General features: G+C 35.1%; 1 protein-coding gene across 1 annotated transcript in view; it reads right to left on the minus strand.

Annotated features, from left to right (window-relative positions):
* The window catches only part of SLF1 (SMC5-SMC6 complex localization factor 1), a 38301-nt gene continuing 20086 nt past the window's right edge, over window positions 1-18215 (minus strand). The window contains exons 10-18 of the mRNA XM_083354735.1: window positions 17365-17502; window positions 16153-16315; window positions 14262-14409; window positions 11734-11879; window positions 8895-9061; window positions 8386-8519; window positions 6434-6526; window positions 5668-5850; window positions 1-1338 (exon numbers count right to left, since the gene is read on the minus strand). Of these exons, the coding sequence (XP_083210861.1) occupies window positions 830-1338; window positions 5668-5850; window positions 6434-6526; window positions 8386-8519; window positions 8895-9061; window positions 11734-11879; window positions 14262-14409; window positions 16153-16315; window positions 17365-17502 (1681 nt within the window). The 3' untranslated portion in view covers window positions 1-829. The remainder of the gene's footprint in view (window positions 1339-5667; window positions 5851-6433; window positions 6527-8385; window positions 8520-8894; window positions 9062-11733; window positions 11880-14261; window positions 14410-16152; window positions 16316-17364; window positions 17503-18215) is intronic.

The raw sequence follows: 18215 nt of genomic DNA on the forward strand, positions 1-18215 counted from the left end.
AACACAAAATATTAATCGCTTAGTAACACTTGGCAGCAATTAAAGTAGCAGAAATGCAAATATTCAAGGCAATACATTTAAAAATGAAGTACAAATGTTTAAAAGGGTTTGGGACATTTATTTTTCTAAAAGGTATATGCAAGATATTACATAAAATGACTTGTTATATTTAGTATTAACAACAATATAAAGGAATATATACATCATCACAAAAAATTATTATTATTATTATTATTATTATTATTATTATTATTATTATTCAAACTTACAGACTGGCGTTCTGAAAACCCATCAGTGTAGCAATCAAACCATCATTGTATAACAATAATTTGAAAATTAACTGAATTAATGCAGGGCAGTTGTTTTAGCCCACTTGTGTATTGTAACAAAATTCACACAAATATAACTGCCATTTGTTTGATATGTGAAGGAACCACATTGGGTCTCAGACTAACATTTTATCAACCCATTCAAAGAATTAGAAATTTGCAAGAAACTAGTTTATTCATTATTAAAAAGCAAGAATCATACTGAGTTGTCTAATCCTGACATATTCTAAAGCTAGCGTAAACTGCAGTTCCGGAACTAAGGAATAACTGAGAACTATATAGTTAGGGTAAAAGTAGAAATATCTTCAACTACTCCACAAAAGAGAGGAGACCTTAGTGGATGATCATAATAGTTTGTATATTAGGGTTCTCTAATATGGCTTTCAACTAAGCCAGTCTTCAACCTTTCATACGTTGGGACAAAACACAACTTTTCATGTGTTTCACTTATCCAAGCAAAAATTGCCACATTGTTAGTTATGTATTTTAGGCAAGTCACACTAACTTTGAGGTTTGTTAGCTAAATGTGAACCAGACATCTGAACTGTAATTATAATTTGCTGTAACATTGTGAAAAAAGCTTGTTTTTGTTCTCCTGGGTCATTTTTAATATCCTCAATAGTTTGCTGAAGATATTCTGGGAGTTTCTGAAAAGTTTCAAGCTCTCTAAAATAAAGATCTATTAACCAATGATTAGAAGAGTTCATATTAAGTTTATAACAGTCATCTGTCGCCAGGAGTGGATCTGAGCAACCAAGATTTTTAAAGGTAATAGGAAAAGGTTTAAATAAGTCATATACAGAACAAAGATTTAACAACATCTTGCAAAATAAGATTATCCATAATTCTTTGCGTTGATTATAGAAATTACTTCGTACTTGAGCATGAAATTCCTCAACTCTCTGTTCTGGCTTCACAATATTCAAAAGATGTTGCTTAGTTGCTGGACATTTTATGTAATCAAGTGGTAACTTTCCTTTAGAATCTATTTGTTGCAGCAATATTGATCCTGCAGGAGACAAAACATCAGTCAGAAAATATGCACACATATGTAGACAGAAAGTGCCTAAGAAATAGCTGGACTCTCTATGAATCTTAAAGATGGGCAACACAACAAAATCAGATTTTAAAAAACTAGATAAATAGCATAATTTAAATCAAGATTAGATGATGTTTTACAGTGTGATTTTAGCCTATTGAAACTAAAATCTTAACAGTAACTGTTACTGCAAGATTTATATCTTTTTTTGGAGGAGATGCTTCACTGTACTCCCTAGAACCTCATAATCATATACAAAGTTTTTTTTTCCAAAATTGAGGGCTCCTGTTGTTTTAAGTGGCACACAATTTATTCCTTAAAACTTGTCAGCAACCAGGCTTGATATGGACTCCAGCTAGTGATCCAACTCTCCCCTCAAAAAAACTTTTATCTGTTGTACATAGTTGTATGTACAAAAATAGGCTACAATTCTAAGCATATTTTCAATTGTTTGCAAAAATGTAAGCATCCTGATAGAATTGTAGTCAATGATCTGAAACATGCCTCCAATTCAAACATGTAAAAATTACAAGAAAGAAAAATATTGGTTTTGGAATGGGCTTCACAGTCCTCTAGAGCTGAACATTATTGAAAGTAATCTCAAATATGTAGACAGACCCAAGAATATTTCTGCTATCGAAGTGTTCTGCATAGAAAAGTAGGAAAAAAAAATGAACAAAAATCCTAATTTTACTTCCATGCACTCAAGCCTTTAACCAAGCAATTCAAGCTTCCTGTTTCAACCTTACATTTTTGAAATGATGCTACCCATTCCTGCACTTTCCCCAACTCTGCTTTTCATTTTGTGTTTAGAAAGTTACATGACTACTCCAAACATACTACTCCAGCTGTAGATTCACATAAAGGCCCAAACAGCATTCTGAAGGCCCAAGAACGACTGAGTTGTCTGTCCCAATTGTGGTTAGTAAACAAGGACTACCTGTAAGCCATATTAGTTCAATGAAATGTCTTCTGACTAGACACATGGAATGCAATAGGGATGCAATGGGGCATACACATCCAAAACTATTGTTACTTGGTTTTCATCAGCTTATATTACAACAGGGCATCCCCGGAGCAATGGTGATGTCACCGGCTGACATCACCATGAAGCACTTTGGTGTTTCCGACACAGAAGTATAGGATATTACAATATAATCCAGTATATTTCCTTGCTGTGTTTGAAATAAAGCTTCCAGAAATCCCAACTAACAATAATCATGAAAGCTAAAATTCTAGGTAAATCCCACTAAGCTGGAGAAATCTGATTACATAGAAGGAAGTGGGGTTTGCTCTCATTTTATATACTAAGGCCTTGTCCTGTCGGTGTTGCTGGGAGTGATCTTGGTGGTTCTTAGGCTGTTGTCTACAGTTAGCTTATTTATCTTTATTAGTGGTTCCTTGGTTGGGGTATTGTTTAGTTCTTGATTGTTGCGCTAATGTTTAATTTTAGTATTACTCTCTGCTATTCTAGGTGTTGATTCCTGGTGAGAAGATGTTTTGGTCTTTTTATTTCCTTTTTGGCTTTTTGACTGACTTTCTTGAATGGTATGTAGACGTTGTTAAACTTTACCAACTCCTACCAACACTAACAGGGCAAACAATAGCATATAAAATGGAGAAAACCCCACTCCCTTCTAGCATTGATGATGTTACCTAGTTTGGTAATAAAATGTCTGCAAGAAAACAACGAAGCTCAGAGAGCACCAAGGACCTCACAGTTGAACCCTAAACTACAAATAGTCACTTCTATCAGTAAATCTGATTACAGTATTCATTCTGGTTTTTAAGTATACTTTGTCTATTTTTCATTAAACTTTCTGTATGTAATTATGATCTATGTAAATATACTTCTGCAACATCTTTTGCAACAGAAATAACAGATTAAGATAAAAGTTTATTAATCAGGTTTTTGTAGACATCTCATAATCTGAGTTATCATATCAGATAATAACAGTCTCCATGACAAAATAATTCAGAATTGGGCTAGCAGATTGTGCTTTCCAGATTTTTATTTCAAATGTTTCAACCAGCTGCATAAATACTCATATATTTTTGAGAGCACATTGTCGCTGCTATATTGGATTTAAAAAAAAAACAACTGACAAAATTCTTCCCTTTTATTCTAGAAAACAATCTGGTTCAGGCTGCAGCCTAACTATGCCGTAAAAGGGATGTGTTTCTGTACTTCTGTTTCCTCTAGGATTCTCTCTATCCACCACGGCAACTCATGTCTGTATAGGCCAGAAATTTGGACAATGATGTAAACATCTGCGATGGCTTTCCATTATGTTCTTACTTTGTAGAAAGTCATGGAAATCACGCTAATATAAAAGCCTTTGATATGATAAAATCTTTATATTGTCAAGGAACATATGATTTTTTTTGCTTCCACATGTCTACACTGAGTAGCTTGCCTAGAAAGCATTTACCCTAATTCAGCAAGTGTGCAGAGTTTGTAAAAGTCCACATTAATCAATGATTAACAGCGTGCATCCAGGACTTACTAGAAAGTAAAAGAGAGTGAGTGAAGTAGGGATCTTTTGTTTCTTCTTAACAATGATCACTGTTCATATTTTGTTTTGTTAGGATAGGGAAAAAATTTATTACTATGTAACCCACTGCCATATAGACATTATTCCATTTAGGAAAAACATCTCATCAAGTTAGATTTTGCAGGATTGCAAACCACAGGATAAGAAATATTTTTTTTTTGAAATTGGCAAATAACATGGGCGGTCATGAAGAATCTTGTTATCTACATTTAACTGGAATGCCCTTTTCTGCCTAAAAATTGTTATGCTAAAACTAATACAGTACATTGAGGTAAGAAAAATGTCGTTGGATAATCCTGGCCAAATTATCATCTTTCAAAGTAACCTGTTTCATAGGATTGTTGTGAGAATTAAAAGATGTGCAGAATATGCGGCACTAACATAAACAGATTAATATTAGTATAACTGTGGTGAAAGTTTATAGATGAAATTAGCTGTAGTAAAGAGAAATGTCACGACTCTAAAAGATAGATGTTGCATTATAGTTACTTAAAAAAATAAAAGGCACAAGGATGAAGAGTGAAAGTTTTGAACGGTTCTGAAGAATAAGAAATGTGAGTAATTCTACTCTGAATATGCAACACAGAGTTCTTGTCAAGCTCTTGTCAAAATCTCTGACAGGCCAAAGCCTGGCAACTGACAGCAAAGATAAGTCTGAGCACACAGCCTGTAAAGTTGCCAGAAGACCTTGATGAATGAAAGAGCAAGTAGATCTTCTCCCTTAGGACAAGGGGATCATCCAGTGGCCATCCTTCATTGACACACAGGAAAAATGCACATCTGTCAGTGGAATGCCACATTCAATTGAGGACTTGGACTTGCTGTAATATTGGGTCTTGCATCACTTAGACCGATTGAAGAGAAGCCAGGTATTGGCTGGGCCTGTCATCTGCATGGTGCAGTAGATAAATAAAACACCTGGGAGATTATGTTACTGTTCTGGAAAATATACACTGAGAGGGAAGAACAGGGATATATTGATTGGGAAAGAATGTCAAACAGAGATCAAGCTAACAGCCTTTAGGGGGCAGGAGACATCTGCAAATACAAAGGAACCTTCCAGGGCAAATAAAAAACAGAATTAATTTGTAATTTGGGGTAAGTTCAGCTAAAAAACTAAGTACGGCACTTTTTTTTTTACTCTACACAACTGAGTTATATAAATCTAGAAACAAGATAAAAAATGAAATCAGATCGACACATGGCATAATAAAGATTACAAACTATGCTACGCGTCTACAGATATAAAATGCTCATGCATATGTTTGTGTAAACTGTTATACAACGTAAGTAAGGCACAAAAGGTCGTATAAGTGGCATCTACAGTGGTTTTTAGTGTTTTGTTATTAAAATAAGAGACCTTTTTCAGAAGAAAGAACAAATATTTGTTTAATGTAAATAAAAGCACATTGTTACTAAGTGGCACAAAGCAATCAGCCTAAGCATACTGAAGTTCATTGTACTATAATGTAAAATCAAGTTTTGGGATAGTATGAAATGCAATCTATACTATTGTTTGTTAATATAATCTTTAAAGCAAATCTGCAATTCAGCAAATATAAAAAAACAGCCACAAATAATTTAACTGACAAGATGAATGAGTATAAATATGGCAAGATACACATCAATATTTATGAAAACCTCCAGCTTTCAAAATGACATTCCAAACAGCCTCCAATTTTAATACTCTGCAATTTTTAGAGATTCAAATTTCTCTAAGCTTATTTAGCATAAATGCACTCACCGCCATGCTGAAGTAGAAGCTCAGCAATCGCTACATGTCCGTTTGACAGTGCATCATGCAAGGGAGTCACCCCATCCACTTGATTGAATAGGTTTACCTCTGGACAATGCTGCAAAATTTCACGGACGCACACTGTGCTACCATGGTTACAGGCTTCATGCAAAGGTGTCCAACCAGCATAATCTGAATTATAAATTATGAGGAGTTTGAGGAAACAGCAAAATCCATATTGGGATGTTCATAAAAATGAAATTCAAATTTCTAAAAAAATAACACATTTCTACACAAACTTCAGTAAAAAAATCACATATAATTTGGTACTTTAACTTGATTTGAAAAGAAAGAAGTATTCCATTGCAATTTTGCAATAATCTAAAAATATGTTTTCCGTAAAGCAAATTTATATTACTAATATTATTAAAATTAAGATTTTTTTAGAAGTCAAAATGGTGCCGGTCTACTAGAATTTAAATAAAATTCTTATCCAGGAGATAAGGCTATTTACCGATTTGAATTTATAATTATAAAATGGCTAGGTAGGAGTAATTTTAAATAATTACTGTGCTTAATTAAAAACCCCAAGAATTATATGGAACAAATGACTGGTTCTACAACCTTTCGTTCCAAGCTACCACTCAAGTCTTGCTTTTAATGTATTTTTATGGGTAAGAAAATCATTGTGAAGAACGTTACAGAGACATACCTTTCATAATTATTTGGAAGGCTTATGATACCTATTCAATACAAAAAAAATTCTACCACTTACCTTTAACATTAATATCTATTCCTGGTACGGTCAGAAGACGAACCAATTTCTTCACATTGTTGCTTTTGCAAGCAATATGCAGAGCTGTCTCCCCTAGCATGCAAAATTCATAGAGTGTAAACAAAACAGAAAATCAAGGCAATAAGCAAAGCAAAAGGAATTAAGAGTGCTATTTGTCAGAACATTCATTCATAAAAAAGTTCCTCCTCTGCTCAGTGCAAATATATTTAAAGAACATTAAAAAACCCACCAAGCTTGTCTTCAGTCACAGATCCAGCAAAGGTTGCACCACTAAAGGGTTAACCTAGGAATTATCTCCCCCCCCCACCCCCACTAGTTGTAAAATGCTTCAGTCACATTATAAAAGCACCAAATGATCACAGAATACATGGACAAAAATGCTTGGATTTGAAGCCGCAAAAGTTTAGAATGCAGTTGCCCTCCCTTAATTATATTCACGAACCCACATTAAGTGCATGGCTTTTTTTGATACAGCGTTTGTAGCGTAATTCAAATGGATGTTTCTGTCCAAGCACGAGTGCCTCTACACACTCAACTATAATATGAAACTTCAAATCTGGTAACAGATGGTTTACTGTTTCTCAAAAGGCTGTCTGGCTCGTGTACAGTACTGGAGTGAAAAGTGGGGGATGGGTGAAATGGAAGAGATTGAAACGAATGGAACAATCTTTATTTTTTCTTAAAAACCACCCCACACATGCAACCTCATTTAGAACTAGAAAAAAAAAGATTAAACAACAAAATCTGCCACTGAAATATGAATTGCAAACTTCTAGGTAGTGGTGTAATTGCAGCAGGCTAGGTAAAAACTATTAATTTACAATATTTTGATGAACTGACTATATCAGAATAAAAGCATATGGAAAACATGTTGCCCAACATAAATAATGGAACACTTTAAAAAAAAAACTTTTGTGCCATTGGATTGGGTCATTATTTACCTACATGTAGGAAAGGTAAAGTCAAGCCCTTGATTGGAAAGCATACTGCGCACGGCTGAATCTATTAAGCCACTTTACCAGACCTTGCTTTATATTCAGAACATTAGATTTATGCAAAGAATATTTGGTTGTTTGTTATAAGAAAGTACAATATCCTACCTTCAAATATTTCTGTATTAAATGATAATTATATGCCAATTTATATTACTGTATAATCTCATTAATCAAAGAAAAAGTTATAAACTTTAAGTAATTGTTTCTCCGTTCTTGAAACATTGGCACAGGCTGAGAATATAAAAAAACATACCATTTTTTTTTAAAAAAAAAATCCCTTTATTTCAGGCAATATAAGAGGAAGACCTTGTTAATCGGATCGCTCTTACCTTTCCTAATAAATGTCAAGCTTAAATTCATCACAGTTTTGTCAGAGATCCTATCACAATTGTACCATAGTGCATTTCACTGAATTTGTGTTTTAAGTAGAACTTGGGCAAATTACAAACTGATTATTTAAACTTTCAATATTTATATTCCAATATAATGAACAGTAAAACTGCCTTGCATAGCTTGGGCTGAACGCTGAGAAAAACAAAATGCTCCATATGCTTAATAAAGATATGTAACACAGCATACCCTTCTGCCTTTGTTCACAAAATGTTTAGGAGTGGAGGAGAGCAAGAGAATTATACTTTCAAATCAAAAGATAATGCTGATCCTTTCCAAGCACAAATTGGGGTGGATTAGTGAAGTAAGACAGTCAGGATCCAAATGGATTTATTTAAGGTATACTCTCAATTTTAAAACTTGGTGTGTTTGGCACATCCAGGTAAGAAGGGGGAATCCTGCAAAAAAGGGTCTACATATGACTTCCCATACTTAAGTATCTGGCGGTGTGCAATATGTAAAGCAGGGAGGTGCTGGCTTATGTAATTATGATACTACTTTACTGCAAATCTTTCATATTTTTAGCATGTTAGAAATGCACAATACCTTTAAGGTTAATCTTATGAACATTCATATGGTTAGCTGAAGAATGGCAATTTTCTTTGCCATGCAATATGGTAGGCTTGGTTTTTCTTTCGATATATTTTGGTAGTTGAGCAAAGTTATCCTTGGTTTGTACACTGCAAATAAGCAAGCATCGAAAAGAGGGCATTACATGATATGCTCACATCAAGCAATACTACTGTGTGTTACAATAATAAAGTATTCACAATTCTGGCTGCTCGCAATTAAAACAGAAACAGCAACATTTAACACAGCAGCATGTATCTATCCCCACAATTCAATAAAATAAGAATAATCAGTATATAGAATACGTGTACATGGAAAGATACACACACCCTTGTACACACAAAAAACAAACAAACGTGCCCGTCACTGAAACAGCAAGCACAATAATTTGCAGACATCATAGGTCACTTAGAGTTCAAGAAATGGGTCAGGTCAGAAGCTGTCCCTCAAAGCAGAATCCTAGTGGTGGTGTAGATGTTACTTACGGTACATCGGGCAGGACATTGGTTTGGTTCTGCTTATCGCCACTTAGCATCAGTAATGCCCTCTGAGACTCAGAGCATGGCCATTGCCCTATTTTATTTCTCTTTTCTTTCTGCATCTTCCCTTTCTCACACACTCCAGCTTGTAAAGTAGGTAGATAGCAAGAAACCTGTTGCAAGAGCGACATTTTAGTCTGAGCAAGTTGAAAGATTATAATAGCACTACCAGTCTTTTCTTGCATTTAAAGCCCACATCTTTAAATAATATCTTTCAGGTGAACATGCTCTGAGTTTACACAACAGGTTTTCATCATTATTAATGCCAAAGTAATTCCCATGAAACACATTTCTTCGGCTTTGATACACATTACTGGGAATTCAAAACGACTCAACCTGCTATAGCAGAAAAAAATACAAGGGAAAAAAGTAGCATGAGAAATTTACACAGTCCTCTCTTTCAATGATTATGACAACATTGTACTGTATCTATATACCATAATGTAGCCTTCGATCTATTGCATTGTTCTTCAAACAGGACTGAATCTAGCCTTTTTACTGATTTTTTGCTACACTTTCTTCAAGAAGGTGAAAAAACGTGTGATTTAGCAAGACCCATCTTGAAAAATTAATAAACTTTTTTTTTAATACCTTCAGTATGTTCTGTCCACAGGCCTTTTGATTCAATGGAGATTGATCTGATCAGGACTAAGAAAAAGGATGGTTTTTATTTCCATCTTTCGTTCTTTAACTCTGTCATGCTTCCCTCCCTTCAATTTGTCCCACAATACACAGGACATGGTAGGAAAATGGCAGAAAAGAACAAATTGAAAATGTCTACCGTGGCCTCATTTGAACCAGACCCTCCCCAAGCCTTCTATTGACAGGAAGGACACAATAGATGCAACTGATATATATAAGCTGAAGAAAAGAAGGAAAGTGCTTGTCTACTGATACCTTCTCTGCTGGCATTTCTACCATGATGTTTATCTTACTGAAAGATGCCTAAACTAGGTGGGGAAAAAAATCCTTTCACTCAAATATACAAAGTGATTATTTGCTCAGCTGGAGCAAAGAAATGCAACGTTACTTTCCTCTGCCTGCCCGTAGTCCAGGATTATTAGCTAAACTTCACTACGTCAATAACAACTGTTGGAAACTCTTTTTCATATATTCTAGTTTTAAGAACAATGGTAAGGAAGGTCACTATCTTTTGTCAAATTAAAAATTGTGAACTATTGTTCCACTAGTTCAGAGCAAAATATGAAATACTGTATGTCAGAAGTATGGGCATTTGCAGAAAAGGTGTAAGCAATGACAACACAAGCCATGCATCTGCATTGCATACTTCATTCTTTTATACATATGTAGCATATAATGACTGCACATAAACAGAAAATATGTTCTCATATTTGAAGCAAGCTTTGTGTTTGATTTTGTACCTTGGGTGCTGAGGTTATATTAGCTTTTGGTCCCCCAGGAAACACACAGTTTGACCTGAAGTGCCTAAACTTTCACATGGAACTATAATTATTTGGCCCCTTTCCAGGGTCCTACTTAAATAAAGGCCACAGCAGACAAGAGTCCGAGCAAATGAAATGGCTTAGATAAGAGAAAAAAACTGTAAGAAACACAGTTTCAGATAAGGAAATCTGAAGGTGCAACAGAAAACTAAGTCGCTAACATGAAAAAGAGATCTTAAATTTCCTCTCGGAAATCTTTTGAATTTTTATCCCAGTCCTTCTTCCCGTTTCACAGAGGAGGGGGCTCGACCATCATTGCCTTCCAGGCATTGCCTCACTAGTGCGTGAAAGAGACTGACTCGTCCACTGTGCTGCCTTTTTCATGGTTAAAAAATGTAAAAAAGTATAGTAATTTCCATTGTGCAAACTCATGGCTGAGCAGATGGTTTGGCCTTCCTTCTCTTTAACAAACAGAATCAAACTTTATTTAAAGAGAAAGCATAATTTCCTTTTTAATTTCATGTATTAATATACAAATAGTCAGTGTTTTTACAGTACAGGTAAATGATACTGGTGTTCACATCAGAATACCTGCTATCTCAAAAGGAAAATTCCAAAAGAAAATGTAATGTTCTAGGTAGACCACAAGATGGGAATGATCTGATACATATACAAAGTTTTTGGGTGGAATTTTAAGAGAGAGACACTGCAGGGATTTCAGTGTATTATGAATCATAAGAATGTGAAGATATGCAAAATAGGAAAGTTTGCAAAATGTAAATAGTATTATCATATTCAGTTGGATATTAGCTTTTCAGTGCAGCCCAGGTCAAGATACAGACTGCACAAATAATTTTCTTGATAATAGGGTATAGTAACAGGATTTTGAAAGCTTGACAGCATTTTTCCTTCCTCCCTCCCTCATATACTCAGGAATTAAGTCAAAGCAAGTTTTGAGTTTCTTTCTAATATTTTCTTAAATCAGGAATCTCCAAACTTGGCAACTTTTAAGACTTGTGGATTTCAACTCCCAGAATTCTTCAGCTAGCATAGGAGTTGAAGTCCACAAGTCTTAAAGTTGCCAAGTTTGGAGTTCCCTGTCTTAAATAATTTCTTTAATTATGGGCATGAATCATGTTTTGCTAATTGCTATCATACTGTTTCTCCAAGATCATGTTTGTGGATCTTCACATTATTCTTTATGTACTATATATGACAGAGAGCATGTTTTCCTTGAGAAGATGGGGGTTGGACACTTCTACAATCCACACACTTCTGATAAACAGGCAGACTGACAACAAGAGAGAGAAAGAGAGAGAGAGGGAGGAGGCCAAAAGTAAAGGACAGGTCAGAATAAGATTAAATGAGCAAATGGCACTTACCATTTTTTGAAGTGAAAGCAGTTCATTAGAAAGAAGAGTGCTGTTTTGGAAATACAGATTTTTAAACACAGCTTCCGCAACAAACATTTCAAGCCACAGAGATGGGATAGAAGAAATGAATACTTTTAATTCTTCATATGAAAAATCTAAAAATAAGGGGAGCAAGCATTAAATCTTAGACCAGTAATCTGGAAAAAAATCCCTTGTAATATTTGCTAAACCTTACATTTTTTGTAGTATTAATAAATTATAAATAGTAATTATTGTTAATTTAATTGTCTGAAATAACTGATTAAATTAATAAAAAGAGCAACAATTTTCAACACAATCTTTATCAGGTTTTCACGCTTAAATTAAAAGCTACATATCTCTAAACAAAATCTGTATCTCTACTATGTTTTTAAGTAAAACTCAGATTCAGAAAAAACAATGAGTCAAGTTGGCATTTAGAGAAAAAAATAGGCAATATTTTTATTAATACAAATGAAATTGTTACAATTTTAATCAGAATCTCAAAACCTGTACTAGGAGAGCCATTGCCAATATGCCTGTACGTACTTTGATTTACATTATGTCTATTGAAATCTAATATATGGCATAAGCTATTAGTGGTGTATACAATTTCCTATCTCAAAATGTGGATGTAGCAAATAGAATCTGTTGTAGTTCTATACAGTCAGTTGGAAACGGATACCAGAATATAGCTCTGAATTACAAGCTCTATCATCTACCTATGGAGGCCAATTTTAAGGACGTATGACTTAAATATTTTTAGCCTTATATTCACGATATACTTTACAAAAATTCAAAATAATTCATTAGGAAAGTATGAATGAGAAGTTCATTCTAGAAATTTTGACAGGTACATAAAATTTTTGGTGGAGTATATATAATCAATTTATATTCTGCATACTATGCAGCCAGTGTGGTATAGTGGTTAGGATATCAAGCTAGAAACCAGGAGATTGTGAGTTCTAGTGCTGCCTTAGGCAAGAGCAAGTGGGTAATCTTGAGCCAGTCACTCATTCTCAGTGCCAGGAAACCAGCAATAGCAAATCACTTCTGCAATCTTGCCAAAAAGACTGCAAGGCTCATTTAGTCACCAAGAGTCAACACTGACTTAAAACAACAATAACACCTAAATAAAAAATGCATACTAAAATGAAAAAAGAGGAAGGTGTATGTTTCATCAGTGTGTACAAAACACACAGTGCCAAACTACATTTTATTTTTCATAGTCTGCTCTTTGGTTAATATTAATAATCCATGTGGCTTTTGTCACCTTGGCCAATTTGTGATATTAAGGCATTCAGAATGTCTTAGAGTGACAATGATTAATCTCATTTAAATTAGCTTATATAAATTATATAATTTATATAAATTAGCTTATATAAATTATATAATTTATATCATACATTAAACAATCTTCACTTTTTTTCTGAATACTGCCTACTGTTATAGTTGGTGACAGCACTCGACTTGACTGGTACTGAGAAAGAAAAGCAGGATGGTGAGAGACCACCAGGAATCTCAGGTCTGTAAAGTAGGCGAAGAAATTAATAAAACCTTCCCCCAAACATCCAGTGGTATACCATCTCCATACTGTTTTGAACAAAACAATATTTGACAAGGGAGATTTCAGTTTACTATGACTCCTAACCAATTTGGCCTTTTCTATGTATACAGGTAATCCTTGCTTAATGACTGTTATGGTGCTGAAAAAGTAACTTTATGACTGGTCCTCACATTTACGACTGCCTCAGGATCCTGAGGGCTACATGATCAGCATTCAGATTGCAAAACCCCATGGTACAATTTGTGCATTTCACAGCTACTTTTTGACAAGCAGAGTTAATGGAGAAGCCAGAAGTAAAATAATAAGTTCTGATCACATGATGTTGTTTAAATAGTATGCTTAACAAACATAGCAGAAGTGAGGTCTAAGTCTGTTGTGGTCAGATGATTTCTCACTTAGTTTGTAGAAAGTTTGGGGGTAAGAGTGGAGGTGGGAAGCCCACAGCTGCATAACAGACAAAGAAACTCAGAAAAGATCATGTCATGTCAGGTTGTAAAAGGAGACAGAGGAAGATTTGTACTTTCAGACCTGAAACATTTTGTTAAATGCCTTATAATAAACTAGAATTAACTCATTTGGTCATGTTTCCTGTCTGATTTGCCTGGGGAAGGCTAGAGACAAAGTTGCTGGTCCCAATTGAGGCCATTAAGCAAGAACTATTTGTAATCAATACCTTAAGTTACAGTATAAAAAATAAAGAATTAGTGTAATGCTCCACAAAATCAAGGCACATGACATGGGTAGCTTAACAATGTCAATCACTGGATTCTGAGATTTTTTTAAAAAAAAACCTTGAGAAGAAGGAGCGTCAAGAACAGTTGCAGAGAATTAATTGTAGATGTAGGCTCTACATACTCAAACAGTAAAACAAATTCTTCATTTATATATAATAAAGGCTATAAATAACAAGGCCTATAATTCTGGACTCTTAATTAATAATTATTAACATTACCATCACACGAAATGGCAATATAAGAAGCAAGGTCATCCGCTACAGAATGCAACATATTTCTGTCCATTATGAAGCCTGAAAGAATCCAATATTCCACAACAGCTCCCAAAACTGAATTTAATATCTCAGCTATTTCATGTTTGAAGACCTGAAAAAGAGGACAAGTTCTATATTGTTATTTACTAACATACACTCATTTTAGTCTCTATATTATTTCATTTTCAATAAATAAAAATGTTTTCTAAGTTGCTAGGAGAATACAGAAATTAGTGATTCAAGACGGTGGGCCCAATCTGAAGCTACAGAAACTGTCTGATCTAATCTAAGTCCAGCATGAGCTGGCCATCAGATGGCAAGAACAACGCTCACAGGTATGGGCACACATGGCCAGCTGCAATCATATGTTCGACCTTGCAGGTGTAGAGACCATTGCCCAGGATACCACCAAGGGCAGCTGTCTACTCAAGGAGGCTTGGTTGTCGGACGGGCACTCGATTAACTGCCACATAGACTTACTGCCTGCCTGCCAGGCACTAAGGGAGTGGGAAGTACGTTACAACTCACAGTGAGTGCGAGCCCCGCCCATGCAGGATCAGAAATGTGGGCCCACACGACAAAGAACTACAACCTTCGAAAGGGAGGAATCCCCAATGCATCCTGTACAAGAACCAAGGATGGGTGCCTGGGCACAGCAAAAAGGGTGGCGGTGGCCGAAAAACAAGAGCCGTTAGGGAACCAACCTACAGGCATTCGGACACGAGCCAGGCAGACAAGGAAAGAGACCATGAAGAAATGATTCCAGAGCCTAGAAACACACAGACCGATGCGGGACAGCTAGAAATAATAGTCAATTGGGGCAGGTAGACCGGTAACCCACTCAATGAGCAGGGCACAAAAACAACCGGCCTTATAAGCAAGCTCCCAGAACTCTAGCATTTTACTCTGACATCGGCAGCCAACGAAAGCTAAGTGTATTAAACAGTTTTGTTTGTATTTTATCCTGGTGTTCGATCGTTCTTTTAGATTTGTGTGTGTGTGTGTGTGTGTGTTGCAGTTATTGAGATACCATTCATAGTAACATGCAAGAGCACTGAACAAGGCCATATCTTTGTTGAGGCAAAAGAACAGAATGGAGCCCAAAAGAAACCTCTTCCTGCAGAAGATGCTACCATGAACTCTATAGATCTACCTCTCAGGTACACTGTTTTTGTATGAATAATTTTGAATACACTAGAATTAATCATGTCAAGCCTCTATTTTTATAATTCTGAATAAACTTCATCTGTTTCATCTAGTTTGCATCAGAATTAAGACCTGGTTAACAGCACTACAGGCAGCCTTTGAGTTATGAGAGTTGGGACTTGGCCAGCTATCACTGTTGTAACTCCAAGATGCACAGGTTGTTAAGTGGGAAGTGGCGGGAGTGCCAAGTAGAAAGCACAGGAATATCACAGGATGGCTTGGGTGCAAGCATACAAGTAGAGGGAGACTGAGTGAAAGAGGGCTTGGATATATGCATGTAAGTGTGGAGAAGTCAAGGGAAGGACTGGGTGCATGTGTGCGAATGCAAGGAGACTGAGGGAAGGAGGACACGGCACGGTGCATAGGAAGGCAGGAAAGAATTGTCAGATCAACTTGTGACTTTCCCTGCCAGCTATCTCACCGACTGAGAAAAAAAGCTGTCTATACTGTTGCCAAGAAACAGTCACTAGATGTATATTTAATATACAAGAATTTATATAATCTGTACCACGCTACAAAATATTAAGTATGTATTACATTGAAGGAATGCAACAACAAATATTTATTAACAGAGTCTTTCTGAGAGAAAGTGGAACATCTAAAAATATTATTTCTCCTTCTTTATATTTGTATTAGGTAAATCACTTACATCAATTGTCCTGTACTTTTCTCTATATGAATATATGACCCAGTCTATCAGAATATTTATTTGTTTGTTGAAAAGCACTGAATCATTTTTTAACCAAAAGGTGCTCAAAAGAACTGTCTGTGGCATCACTAGCGGATTATGTGAGTCACTTTCTTCATAAAGCCTGTAAAAAGAAAAAAAATCATTTCTGGATTTAACTACTTAATTTATTAGAGTTCATATGTCAAAATCTGCAGAATTTAACAGCATAACAAAGAATCTATAATGTGTGATAAACAATGGAGTGATGCTTTAGGCCTCATTTAAACCATATAAAATGTAGAAGCTTGCTGTCTTGTCTTTTAGAGGCAGCTTCTTGAAGAACAAAATATTTTAACCCATCTGTTATTTCAAACAAAGGACTATAATAGCTGAAGTTCAATAGTTCAACCACAGCATACAATAAATATGAGTATCAAGACTGCCTATTAGCAAGACCTGTTAATTCTCAAGCAACAAAGAAAATGATACAATTCACAATTTCTGGAGGATACCAGGCAATAATGGACTCTCATCCCACAAATATGAGCTTAAAAGTTGTGGGGAAAATTATGACTCATTATATAGTAATGAAGATAAGGATTTTATATTCCACAGGAAGGAACTGCATTCTGGAAATTTAGCGTAATATATAATTTCTGTCTCTTAATTTCCAGTATGGTTTACTGTGTATTATAGCAAATTGTGACCTTTTGTGTAAAATAATTTTAATTTGCTGCAGTTAAAGAATGCACAAAACTTCAAATAAAACAGAACATCTTTAATAGCTAAAATTATTATTTTTTAAAATCCTTTCAATACACGTCACAAAATAGTTAATTATTGTAATAGGGCTGTACACCTCATTGGGTTTGAAAGCAAGAAGGTGCTTTGGAGCATATGTGGACACAAATGTAGGCCCTCGCCTGAAACTCTTTTAAAAATCAAACATGTCTTTCTTAGGTCAAATGACAGTGTGCTTGGCAGCTGCACAATTCTAGTAAAAGGCACAGCTGTTTTAAGTTTTATAAACTCAAAGCACCTTTTTTGCTGAATTGAAAGTGATGCACAGCCCTAATGTTTAATGTACACCTTTCTAAGGACAGCCTATCTCTGAAACAGAGAACACATTTACTGTATAACAAAATCCACCTTCAAAGTATAAATAGGAAGGCTAAAAGGAAAAAAAAATACCTTCTTGTTAATGCCAACACTTCAGCATCAAACAAATTCATAACAAATGTCAGCAATTTTTTGTGAAATGTTCTGTCCACATTTGTAGTTTTTGGGTCCGTGACTGAATGACAAATATTATTGTGATGAAGACAAGACCTGCAGAGGAACCCCCACACATACACAATAATTAAGATTTCACCAATTTCACAAGGTGCTTGAGAGATATGTTTGGATGACCTATTGCTCTACAATTACTGGCTCCAATTATTATTGTGCGGTTTTAAAAAATAATCTCTGTATCTTTGTACGCAGTTGAACCATCACTTTTGACAGTTTTAAATTCCTTAAAAATAATTTTGTTTATGAACCTCTGCATTCTAGAAAATGTGCATCTGTTATTAAAGTAATTAAACTTTTTGCTAGCTTTTATTGCACTCAAGGCTTTTCAAAACTTCTTTTTCATTCAGAATAATCATCTCAAAGATGTCTGTTTAACATAAACTTGGCATTTTTCTGCCATTCATGCAACAAAATCTCTTATCAGAAAGTTGAAATGCTGCAAGTTTGAAATATGTTTACTATCGTAGTGCATGGGAAGCTGCAATTGTGCAACAGAATCTTCATAAAAGGAAGCAGGCAAAAACTAAATAGAGAAAAAGCATCAAATGACAGGTTGGAGGCCGTGCTGCATGAATTAACACTGAGTAATAATTTGAGTAATAATAATTTGAATAGATTCTGAAGTTTCTTTAATCTGACCCAACTATATCACAGCACAATCTCAAATGAACACAGACTCCCTAGTTTTTGAATTATTATTTAAAAGATTTGTAACAAAGGTAAACTCATTACAGTAAACTGAACAAGAC

Source organism: Vipera ursinii, assembly GCF_947247035.1.
Source record: "Vipera ursinii genome assembly, chromosome: 2".
Lineage (NCBI taxonomy): Eukaryota > Metazoa > Chordata > Lepidosauria > Squamata > Viperidae > Vipera > Vipera ursinii.